This window comes from Equus przewalskii, chromosome 2 (assembly GCF_037783145.1).
Source record: "Equus przewalskii isolate Varuska chromosome 2, EquPr2, whole genome shotgun sequence".
In the NCBI taxonomy this organism is placed as follows: Eukaryota; Metazoa; Chordata; class Mammalia; order Perissodactyla; family Equidae; genus Equus; species Equus przewalskii.
In genome coordinates this window covers 112,586,163-112,598,951 of record NC_091832.1, presented here as the reverse complement: position 1 = coordinate 112,598,951, position 12,789 = coordinate 112,586,163, and the positions used below count along the sequence as shown (strand labels likewise).

At 37.4% G+C, this 12,789-nt stretch overlaps 1 protein-coding gene across 50 annotated transcripts in view; it reads right to left on the bottom strand.

Moving 5' to 3' along the window:
- CAMK2D (calcium/calmodulin dependent protein kinase II delta) overlaps positions 1-12,789 on the bottom strand; it is a 292,744-nt gene that overhangs the window by 181,965 nt on the left and 97,990 nt on the right. For all 50 annotated transcript variants that reach the window (XM_070609259.1, XM_070609305.1, XM_070609281.1 and 47 more), the window contains exon 3: positions 11,912-11,971. In XM_070609259.1, coding sequence (XP_070465360.1) covers positions 11,912-11,971 — 60 coding nt within the window. The remainder of the gene's footprint in view (positions 1-11,911; positions 11,972-12,789) is intronic.

Here is a 12,789-nt window from a genome sequence, read left to right as displayed (position 1 = left end):
GTTTTAGCTGGTATCATTTGCTATTTCTATTTTTCCTTTTTGGTCCATGGTCCCCCAAAATAGGTATTTCATAATCTTTAAAAAAATAATTTCATCATGTTCTCAAACCAACGAAATTTCTGATTTCTCGCAACTTTCTCTTCCTCCTTTGTTCCTAATTCTTAAAGGGATGAATATCTCTCTGGTCACTCAAACTGGAAACCTCAGAGAAAGCTCCTTCTATCCCTTGTACCACCATTTAACTGCTGCCCAAGATCTTCTGATTCTACCTTCACAATGTCTCTGGTGTCTTTGCCCTTTTTGCCATCTCTGCTCTCATTACCACGGCTTAGGAACCCATGATGTCTCATACATAAATTAATTCAGAAGACTTTCAAAGGCTCTTTCAACACCAGCTTCTCCTGAGTATCAACAACTACACTTATTACTACCAAATTTGTCTTTCAGAGAAACAGATATAATCACGAGTCACCTAAATGCATCTTTAATAATTCCCCATTTTCTACAGATTAGAGATCAAATTCCTTGGCATCAAAAGTCAAGAGTCTTCACTATTATTCCCAATCAAACTTCATGGCCAACACACACATTATACTCCAGTCATTCCTGATTTTCTATCATTCTTCGAGTGTGACAAGGGCTTTTCCATCTGATGTTTTCCTTTCGTTGACCTGTCTTTCTATAGTGCTATTGAATCCAATCCCTACTTCTTTTTGTCTTTTTTGCTTTTTGGTGAGGAAGATTAGCCCTGAGCTAACATCTGTTGCCAATCCTCCTCTTTTTGCTGAGGAAGATTGGCCCTGAGCTAACATCTGTGCCCATCTTCCTCTATTTTATATGTGGGATGACTGCCACAGCATGGCTTGATAAGCAGTGCAGAGGTCTGCACCCAGGATCTGAACCCGTGAACCCTGGGCCACCAAAGCAGAGTGTGTGAACTTAACCACTGCGCCACCGGGCTGGCCCCCTAATCCCTACTTCTTCAGGACAAAATTCTGTTCATCACGCTATGTATTTCAGTTAAAATTCTGACCTTATTCCTTAGTGCTCTCATGGCACCTTGGTAATGGCTTCCTTATAGTATATAACCTCATTGAATTTTAGTTGCATACATAATTATCTGTCCTCCTAAAAATGTGAACACCTTGTGGTCAAGGATTACGTCTGACTTCATCTTTGTAGTCTTTCAGTATTTTAACTGCAACAGAGTTAGCACTATTTAACTCAATCAATGCTTAATACTAATCATTGGAAATCTTCTTTCATTTCCCCTTTACCCAGGCTGGTATAATTCTTTCGTTCTGGAATCAAATGTTGATATAAAAAAAACTCACGTAATGATTGTTTAAAAAATTAGAAGAAAAAATAAAGGATGGAAATAAATCAGTATATTTTCTTTATTATATAAAATATATTTTATATATATAAAATATAAAAATAAAAAATATTTAAAAGTTTTTTAAAAGATAATGTCAAAGCTAATCAAAATACAACACTGTCTCACCACTTGAATTTTAAAGTGAGAGCTTTGCTCTTAATGAAAAATAAATTAACAAGGCATAGTTTGTTTTGTTTACAAATAATCCAACTCAAATTCATCTGAATATGCAAAACCACTGATACTTGAGGAGATTATAACTATGGATATCCCTATGGGGAACTGTTTATATAATGTAAGATTCCAATTAAATATTTGTAAGTAAAATCATTCATTTTCCGAATAGAACAAACTAAAGACTTCTTATATTTGAAAATAATGGACTCACAAAAATTACTGCCACTTTCTTGGGTGATTAATTTTGTAGGCTACAGAAATTTTTCTTCTTATTCTAATCCTTTGGTTAAAACACACAATAAATCCATTACCAAAAATTGAAAGTAATCTTTGAACCATGAACTACTGAACTTCAATACTGCGAACAAAACATTACCAAAGAATTTTTGTCATATCTTAGAAAATACATTGTACATTACCACTGAAACACGAGAAGTAAAAAGGTATTTTAAGAAAGGAAGAATTCAAGTGATATTACTGTATGTATCTATTTCCTTTCCTTCAACACAGGCCATTAGCCTTTTAAACTAAATAATCAAGAAAATTAATACATCAAACAATACTCTGACACAATCATCACTCCACGCCAAGTGCGTTAGAGTTGGGTCGTCTTTGTTAAGCAGATGAACTATAAATCAAATTCAAAGAACAAACACTTCTACCTGTGGAGCATTTTTAAAGAAAACAAATTCCTATTTAAAAATTTATAAATAATGGGAATACAGAGCTGCCTTTCCTAAAGTGGCAACTATCCAACCAAACTAAGCCACAACTAGCATTATAAAATGCTAGAAGTAAATGTTGTAATTGACCTCTGAATGACACTTTCAAAAGTCATCTCAAAACCCTAACTTGGCATTCCTGTGTGTACTCTATTAAGACAAGTTATGAGCAACAGTTGCTTAAAACAACACACCCACCTGAGGCTTATCTGATCTTAGAATTCATCACCCCATAAGAGTCCTGTCCTGATTCCTTTCCTACAATCTAAGGAATAGTTTTTAAAATTTGTTTTATCACGTTACACATCACATTCATTACTGCTGTTGGTTTGTTTCCTTAACCTTCATTGTTTTCTGACAAATATTTCATTCATTTTCCTTATTAATGGGAGAGGAGAGTAAAAGATTGTCTTGCAGAGCAAGTAAATAATTAATTCAGTGTCAAATACCACCACTTAAAAGATTTTTCACCAAGATACTAAAAATTATTGTCACGAAAATATAATTAGTTCTATAATATCTGCATTTGCCATATTTCAATAATCTTATGCTGCTATTTCCCCCTCTGGAGTAAGAACTAAAGATAAATAGTAAAATTAAATAAGACCTCAAGGAAAAGATCTCAGTCTGCTGTTGATACAGTTTTGAGATTCTTTTCTCTACTTATTAAACAACAGTGTGACTAATCCAGTTAAACAGCAACTTGGGGCAACACAGTGTGTGCTGAAGAGCACGGACTGTGGCATCAGGATGTGCAGGTTTGAATCCCAGCTCTGCCACCACTTACCAGCTGTCTAACTTTGGTTAATTGTATAACCTTTTTGAGCTTTAGATTCCTTGTCTATAAAATGGACATAAAAATGGCACTTTGTTTTGAGGATTAAAAGACTGAATGCATGGAAAACACTTAGAATGCCAGTGCCTGATAACACAGTTAACAGTTTCATTATTAATTCTAGTGACAAAGTTCACTGGAATTCCAACCTAAGTCTTTTTCTTTTATTCAGCCCATCTTCCAATCTGACCACAATAGCTGACTGCAGGTAGGTTTATTTTTATTATCAAAGCTATCAGAAGAAAGGGAACAGAGCAAGGTCTTTTGAGGGATTAAAAGGCTCCTGGCTCTTCTCAGGGCTTCCTGCTTGCACGGGCTCTTCTTGCATTTGGGGAGGGAGGCAGTGGAGAAGGGATTCTGCAGAACTCAAGCCCCAGTCAAACAAACGAACAAAGAAACAAAAAGGTGCTGGTAACGTGTGGAATTATTTCCCTTTCAAGTTTCAGTTCAGGGCCTAACTCTGGGCCCAAGAAACTGTTATAAACTTCCAACACTGTTGGGGGATGCTACGCTGAACCCAGAGAAGACAGAACAAAATGGAAATTAAAACAGGTTCAGTGGGAACCTCAGGAGACGTATTTGAGGAAATATGCATTGATGGGTCAAAGTGTACTATCCAGTGAGTAGAAATGGCAAACTGTCCTTCTTTTGTAACAGAAGGACCATTTTTCTCTACAGTTTCAAACAAAATCCACTTACTTCTAATATAACTCAGGAACTGGCTCATTGATAGATGGAAAAAATAATTTATTTACAAAGGAACTAACAGCAAATGGACTCAGATCCAAACTCATCAATTAAAAGAGAATTTAAAATATTACCCTGAATCTACAGTTTTAAAATCTGTATTTTATCTTTCTACTAAGTTGTTTACTTAAAAAGATGATGAATTTAATTTTCAACCAAGAATTATAAAGGGTACGTCATTGGCACCATATTAAATGAACAAAAGGAAAAAGAAAAAGCTAGATTAAATAACAAATATTTTTGAAAATATTAGCTGGAGGGAAAAAAAATCTCTGTGTGCTGTTTCTCACATTTGTTAAAAGAGGATAATCAATTCCGCAGACATTAAGATATTCTAAGCAGTAATTTAGCCTTCACACCAAGTAATCAAGAAAAAGAGGCGAGATTTCATCACACAAAGAGTGAACATAAAACAAGAGTACTTTGCTGTTTACTATTCAATAGGGTTAAATTACCTTTTATCTGTTGGAGAGTCACTAGAGAAAGCTGTTTAGCAATAAAAATTACTTATTCTTGTATAATTACAAACTGTGATGAATATTAGGCATAAGCGCCAATAATGGAGGAGAGTATAGAGAAAAACTGAATAAGCATGACTCTTGGAATGTTGCTGAATTTCTCACAACACTGAAAAAGACTTTTGACTGTCATTCGTAAAATCGTTAACTGCTTCTCAGTACACCAATTAACCTTCACTCTCCACTCTGTTCCCCTTTCCCACGTGACTTTTTCTTTCAGAGGGTTCAAACTGGAATACTGTAGCAATAGACACGCAGGGCAATTTAATCATTTGATAATTACTGGGAATATTTATGACTTAACATTTACTGAGTTTAAGCTTATACAATGCAACTGGATTGGTTCCTTATATAAATTCTAGCAACCTGGAAGAGGATTGCATTCAGAGTAGAATAAAAAGGTAACATTTTGTTAAAACAAAAGAACAAACAAACAAACATGACTGTTAATTTTGTCTTGCAAAAATCAGAGGTATGATATTTGACCCAAGAAATTTTTGCAAAGACTAGGGAGATCCAAGACTGAGATTAAAATCATACTTTAAGGTATAACACCATGCCTCCAAGGTCAGGGAAAAGAAGAGACACTACATGCAAAATGAGGTCATAAGCAGGTTGTGCATTTTTCATCCCTTTGGAGACTTGTGTGTGACCTTGGGCATATTACTCCCCCACTGAAATCGCCAGACTCTATCTGCAGAATCTAGGTTGGGCTCAGATAATTCTTAAGAACTCCTCCAGGTTTGCACTTTAGGAAAAGGAAATTATATAAATCCTAGATGCCATAAATTATCACTCATAGGCACAGGAAACCTGCTTATACAGAAAGTAAAGGCTTTACATATTCTTTAATGTCCACCTGTCAGCATATGGAATTTTATGCGTCGTTAGATGCTATGTGTTGTCAAACTATCAACTTGCTCGAGCAGAGCAGCTTTCTGAGACACAGCGGTTCCCCTCCAGGGCTACTACCTAAGGTAGCTAGGCATTCCTTATGTTCTCCAAAACTTACAAAATTGCTTTTCTTGTATTAGTGTTAGAAGTTTTTAATTTCATGTTTATCCTATATGAGGGGAGGATTGATTTGAACCAAAAACAACTTCAAAATTCTCCTTGAAAGGAAACACGAATACCAATGCCTTTTCAACCTTGTTGCTTCAAGTCAGCTTCCCTAAACATCAGTACCTATTTACACAGAGCGAATCAAGAATTCAGGTTTGGCAATGTCATTAAAGAACTATAACTTTGGGGGTCTGGCCCCGTGGCCGAGTGGTTAAATTCGCGCGCTCCGCTGCAGGCGGCCCAGTGTTTCGTTGGTTCGGATCCTGGGCGCGGACATGGCACTGCTCATCAAACCACGCTGAGGTGGCGTCCCACATGCCACAACTAGAAGGACCCACAACGAAAAATATACAACTATGTACTGGGGAGTTTTGGGGAGAAAAAAGAAAAAAATAAAATCTTTAAAAAAAAAAAAAGAATTGTAACTTTGGATAAGTCATATAGATTTGGAAAATTTTAGTTTCCTCAATTATTAAAACAAAAATTAAGAGTTTGCACTAGATAATTTATGAGATCTCTGTTATTGCAATATTATGGTTCTCATATATATACTATATATAACATATGTGATATGTACACTATATAGCTATATTATATTTTATTATATTATATATAATACATAAAGGCTTCTGAAATGTTTTCCCACTGTTGAGTATATATCTTTCAGGAAGAAGTCACTAAACATTAAGAAATGATTAATTAGGTAGTACTTGGTAAGTAATGCTCCATAATAATTTCCTCAACAGTTTATTTACATTAAATATCTTCCAAAGTTTGTTAATTCCTCACCAAAATGATAAGATGCATAATCTAATTCTAATAATTCTCAGAAGGAAATAAAACGATAAATATTTTCTCTGCTTTACAAAGAGAGCAACTCGTAGTGAATGAGCAGATGGGACGTGCTTCAGCAGTCCACAGAGCAGACCAGTGTCAGAAGCAGCGTAAAGAGGGGTCCACGGGGTCTGCGGATTTCCCATTAACACTACATATGTCTTTAATTTTCTGTTACACCTCAAAATAATATACGAGTGAGTGTTTATGTGTTTTGGGGTGGTGGCTGGGTGACCTGGTAGGAAGAAGGCAATCATTCCCACGACCGTTATCATGCAATCTCAGGAAGGTTAACTCATGGCCCCAGGGCCCCAGGGCACTAACCCAGACCAGACACAGAAAGGCCACCTGGCCCTTCCTCTGCCTCTCTAGCTGCTGGGGTCCACTGAGCCAGATCAGTAAAGGCTTACCTTGCAAGGGTGACAGTGATCTTCTACAAATAGAAATGTTTTTTCAAACTTTCAAAAAACTAAAGTCTACACAAAGGTAAATTCAGGTCTTTAGAGAACAGGATAGCCCAGCAACAAAATACTTCATCCTGCAAAATGCACAGTTGTCTCAAATATCGATCTACTCACAAATAAAGGATCCTAAGTGGGTAACTTCTCACTTGGGACATCACATGAGTCAGATCAAAGTTCCCAGTATTTTCTCTTTTCCTTTCCTGGTCCAGTTCCGTTCAGATTCATAGAGTTGGATTAAGTGAGTGTTTTGGCTGTCTTCCTAGTTTTCTCCTCACTGTTTTTAGTTACTTGGGCTTCACCACAGGTTTCAATAAATTCCTTAGCACTAATGCTTATCAAAGATCAAGCACAAAAACAATGGAAATATAGAATAATTTTGAGGACAATTCGGCTATTACCTCAAATATTTTATTTCACTACTTTAAAGGTATTTTCCCCTTACTTAGTAGATATGTTGACATACAGCTCAAACTATTTGGTTTACCACAAATTTGTTTTTGTGTCTCAAGAGAAAATAAACCCATTATATTAAAATAAAAGATGGACATAATGATGAAAAATAAGCTAATTAACAGAAGCATGAGGTAAGATAGTCTCTCCAAATTGCTTCAACACCTCAATGTTAATGTGGAGTTAGCTATACTCTTCCCACTTTGGGGTTCAAACAAAATCGTCTGGCTAGCTGCTCTGAAGGTGGAGCAAAGATGGAGCTGCTTAGGAAATTGCCTGCACTCCCAAATTTTTTGAGCCAAAAGGTCCATGGTGCTTACCATAGACTATGTGGACCACAAAGAATAGAGAGCCAGCCTCGAGCTATTTAAGTTCTTACCCAAGAAGATGGAGCTGAGGGGCACTAGGGTGATAAACACTAGATTCTGATGGAATTCTGGTGGAACACTAATTATTATCCCTAATTCTGTTTATGTGACTGCAATCCATTCTATACACAGCAGATAGAGCAAATCAGATTATGACACACTCCTCCAGCTGAAAATCCTTCCACTAACTTCTCCTTGCTCTTAAGAATAAAACCCAAACATTCTAACCTAGTTTACAAAGCCCTACGTGGTCAAGCACCTAACCACCCTTCTGACTGATCTCAGGTCATCTGACTCTCTCTTTCACCCATGGCAGGTCACACTCTGGTCCCCAACTCTTCCCATAACAACGGAAGCTCTTTCTGCCTACAACCCTTTCTCCCTGAGTTTTCATTATGGTTTCTTCCTGTCATTTGGATATCAGTTTAAATATGACCTCTGCAGACCTATCTTGACTGAAGAACCACTCGAAAGTAGTGACAAAGACTCTCTCCTTGACCAAACTTTAGACAGCCTCCTCTGAGCCATCTTTTCAACTAAGGCTTGTCCTTAGGGGCAACCTGCCTAAGCTAGTCTTAGCAAAGAATCCTGCTAAGTCAGTCTTTCATATCTGCTCACCCTTGATATCTGGTCAAGTTCCTCATCACTCATCCTTGATGTCTAAGTCCTTCGTCTGCCTTTGACAGGAATCTTATTAGGCCAGTTTAGTAAGAATCCCCCTACCCTTGATATCTCCTCTTAGTAATTTTCCATCTGCTGACCCCTCATTCTGCTCTTTGGCTATAAATCCCCAGCTGTCTTTGCTGTATTCAGAATTGAGCACAGCTCTCTCCTCTACTGCAGTGATACTGAATAAAATCTGTCTACTGCCTTTAACTAGTGTCTGATTCTGTTTCTCTTTGACAGCAGCCACCCAATCCCCTGGTATCAAATTACTCTATTTTAATTCTCTATATAGACCTAATTCCTACGACATTATTATGGTGGGTTATTTGTTTATAGCCTATCTCCTTACACTAGGGTGCAAGGCTTTGTGAAAGCAGGGGCACTGTCTCTCTTGATCATGGCCTCATCACCAGTGTGTTGAGTATATAACACGGCCTGGCAATGGCCACACACTCAATAAACTTTGTTCAGTGAGACAACTAAAAATTACATTTTCATGGTTTATCTAATGGGGTATGAAAATGCACACAAGAGAATGCTGAAAGCTGGCATACTCATAAGATTTATTATTAAAAGGCAGAAATGAATACAACGAATATAAAAGTTGTGCCCTCTGGTTTCTTCTTCATACATGATTGTGTTTTCCAAATTTTCCACTAAGTTGTGTGTATTACTTTGAAAATCAGAAAAACATAAAAAAAAACACTGAAGAAAAGAAAGTGGTTTAGTGAATCACCACTTTTATTTGGTTTAAAATGTGTTTTGTAAAAAAATAAAAAAATAAATAAAATGGGTTTTGTTGGGAGAAACCTTTTACTTGCCCCAAGTTCTCAGATATCGATTCTGTGCCAAGAGAAAGGCACATAAAAAAATTAAAATCTAACGAGCAAATTTTCACAGGAGAAAAAATTGTCAAAAATAGTATTTCCTTCCTTGAAGTTCTAACACCTGACAGATTTTAAGAAAATCAGGCAAATAATAGAACGGCAGAAGGAAGAGGATAAGGGCCGTGCATTCCTTAGATACCATGTTATCTATTTCAGGGAAATCAAGACCAAATGCTGTTTTCCCTGCTAACCTCAACCGGTCAAGTACAAGTGATCTATGTACAATTGTTACCGAGGGAGGCGCAGTGATCCCGACAGCATAGCAGCACTCTGCTCAGCACACCCTGTGCGGCCCTGCTCTCTAGTATCTCAGACGTCCACTCTGGCGTCTGTCTTCAAAACACTCCTGCTTTATTCACTGCTGCTTAGTATTTTATGACAATTACTGTTGTTGTTGTTGAATCATTTTTCTTTACATGAATAAAAATGACATTGCCAGGTTACACGACATGGAGATCCACCAATTAAGATAAGATAAAACGAAAACTCATGCTCATTTCTCCAATTAGAAAAAAACCTTTGGTGGAATCTACTGGACAAGCTCCTGCCTCAGGGCCTTTGTACAGGCTGTTTGTTCCCCCTGTCTGTAAAGCTTTTTTCCCCAGCGAGCCAAATGACTTGCTTCCTCTTGTCTTTTAGATCTTTACTCAAATACTACACTCAATGAAGTCATCCAGACCAACTTTTTAAAATTGTAATCCCCAACATTCCCAATTTCCTTTCCCTGCTTTATTTTTCTCCTCAGTGATTATTACACTCTAACATCCTGTATTTCATTTATTGTCAGTCTGCCCCAACAACACAAGCTCCATGGGGGCGGGAACATTGGTCTGTTGAGTTCCTACTGCAGTCCTAGAATATTAAATTTGTTGAGTGAATGAATGACATGAGTGAATTTGCCACTGTTCTGATTTTTGAGACTATGTCTTAGAAGTTTAATCTATCTGTGACTTATACTCTGAAGTCCAGGATCACTAGAAACCTCTCCTGTGGTTAGAAGCGGGGTCTGAAAGTTCAAGGACTTGGATTTCCACAGTTGCATTTGTACTCCTGAAATCTTCAGAGAAGAACACCTCAAGTGAGACAACCAAGCAGTCAGGATGCTGGCTGCCATGGACCCCTGAGAAAGTACATCTTGTGTCAGGGTGCGTTGATGGTGCTGTCTGTGTCACAAACTTTAGAACTTTCTGTAGCATAAAACTTCCTCCCTTTTTGGGAAGGTTATTCTGTATGGGGTGTCAAAATGAAAATTGTTCTTGTTTTAGTTTGAGTGTCCTTAGAATGTTTGACTTTGGTGTCCTAGAGGAAATGGAGGTAACTAGTTTCATTATCTACAAAAATTGAGTTTCATAGAAGGACTCTGATTAATAACAAACAAACAACTCTCCTTCAGAAGAATAACAAGTTCAGTAAACAAAGATTCCATTTTATCTTAAACCTTAGCAAAAAGTACTCTTTGAACTATAGTGGGTCATATTTTGTAATTTCTCTTTAGCTAATATTATGGGCTGAACTTTGTCTCCCCAAAATTCATGTTCAAGTCCTAACTCTCAGTACCTCGAAATAGGACTGTGTTTGGAGACAGGGTCTTTAAAAGGGTAATTAAGTTAAAACGAGGCCATCAGAGTGGACTCTAATCCAATAGGACTGGGGCCCTTGCAAAAAGGAGAAATTACACGAGAGAGCATACCGAGGGGAGACCACGTGAAGACAAAGGCAGAAAAGGGCATCTCCGAGCCAAGGAGAGGGGACTTGGATGCAAGCAACTCTGCTGACACCTTGACCTCAGACTGCTAATTTCCAGAATTGTACGGCAATAAATTCCTCTGATTAAGGCACCCAGCTGTGGTGCTCTGGCAGTCCTAGCAAACTAACGCAGCCAACCAAGAAATGCCGCAGACTTTTATCAGAGTGAAATACTTGTGACGAGGTAGGTTTACATTTCAAAATGGTGTTGTTCTCTCTCCAAACCAGAAGGCTCCTTTTAGACAGCTGCTAGTTTGTTAATGCTTCAGATTTACTTGGCAGTGTCTATTCATTCATTCAAGAACCTAAGAAGTATCCACAAAATGCAAGATACTAAAAGCTTCAAGGCAGGAATAGAAATTGAATGGTCCAATACACAAAAATAAAAGAACTGTAAACCTTCTCAGTAAATGATTTTGCTACTTCTACAGCATTACCACTCCCTCTCTACTTCTATATCAGAAATACTTAGGTTGACAATAAACCAACAGAGCTGGGACAGTAATATTTTTCCAAAATAATCAAACCTGATGTCACAGAATCTAGCTTACATTTATATGCATATTTTTCATTCTTTGTTTTTCTTTCCTTTGTTTCTTTCTTCTATTTTTCTTACACATTAATGTTTTTATTTTGAACATTATCACACTTTTCAGAATTCATGAGGGAGAATATTCTAAAATAATTTTACTAGTTTGTGGAATTGAATCAATGACTGCAAGGTAAACTTTTTACCAGATAGGTGAAAAGTAATTGAGCTGACTAAAATAATGGCATCAGCCTCACCTCTCCACGCTCCAGCAGCAGCAGCAGCTGAACAACCCTTAAAGGCACATACAAGCACCATTCAACATACCTTAAATTATTTTTAAAGGGTTAGTATATACAGAACTGCTACCTTTTGAAAAACTGTAAAGAATAAAAAGTAACCAAGACTAAAAGTTAGTAAACTTTTTGTTAACAGCTGCAAATAATCTAGATTATTAAAGTAACATTTCTTAATTGTAAAAATACATAAAACTTTAATATTTAAAATCCATTGGAAACTTTTCCTTACCAATATTGGGGTGCTTCAAAAGACGGCAGATTCTAGCTTCCCTTTCCAGTTTCTGATGATCTGTTTTAAACAAAAACAATAACAAAACACAGAAAAATAAATCACAATGTTTAGCAAAAAAGATTAAAAGGCAGCATACCAAAATGACATAAAGCCTTTACATTTACTTAACCTGTGATTTATTTTTTAAAAAGTGATCATTTGAATTTGGAATTAGGTGAACACAACATAATTCAACAATCTAATTTTCTTTCTTTCTTTCTTTCTTTTTTGAGGAAGATTAGCCCTGAGCTAACTGCTGCCAATCCTCCTCTTTTTGCTGAGGAAGACTGGACTTGAGCTAACATCTGTGCCCATCTTCCTCTACTTTATATGTGGGATGCCTACCACAGCATGGCTTGCCAAGTGGTGCCATGTCCACACCCGGGATCCAAACCGGCGAACCCCAGGCCTCCGAGGCAGAACGTGTGCACTTAACTGCTGCACTACCGGGCCAGCCTCTAATTTTCTTTATTTTCATTGGTGTGATGCCTGATAGAGTAGGGTATAGAATAGCACTAAATTTAGACTTGGGCTGGGAAAACAGTGAAAACGGCACAAACAACAGTATTCTTTCTTACCTTTCCCCTAACTGAACACTGTTACGACAACTTAAATAACCCAGCACAGAGACACACGTTTAAGCAGAGGATGCACATCGGGAAAGTGGAATGCCAAGGGAACCAGGGCTAAATGGAGTTGATTTCAGTTTACCCCTAGTGGAGCAGTGTTCCCTGTCCAGTAACGTCTTCTATCAACCACTCTTCATGCAGTTTTTGGTCCAGCTTCCTTGGGGTATGATGCTCTTCCCTGTATCAAGGACTTCCAAAGAACCCAGA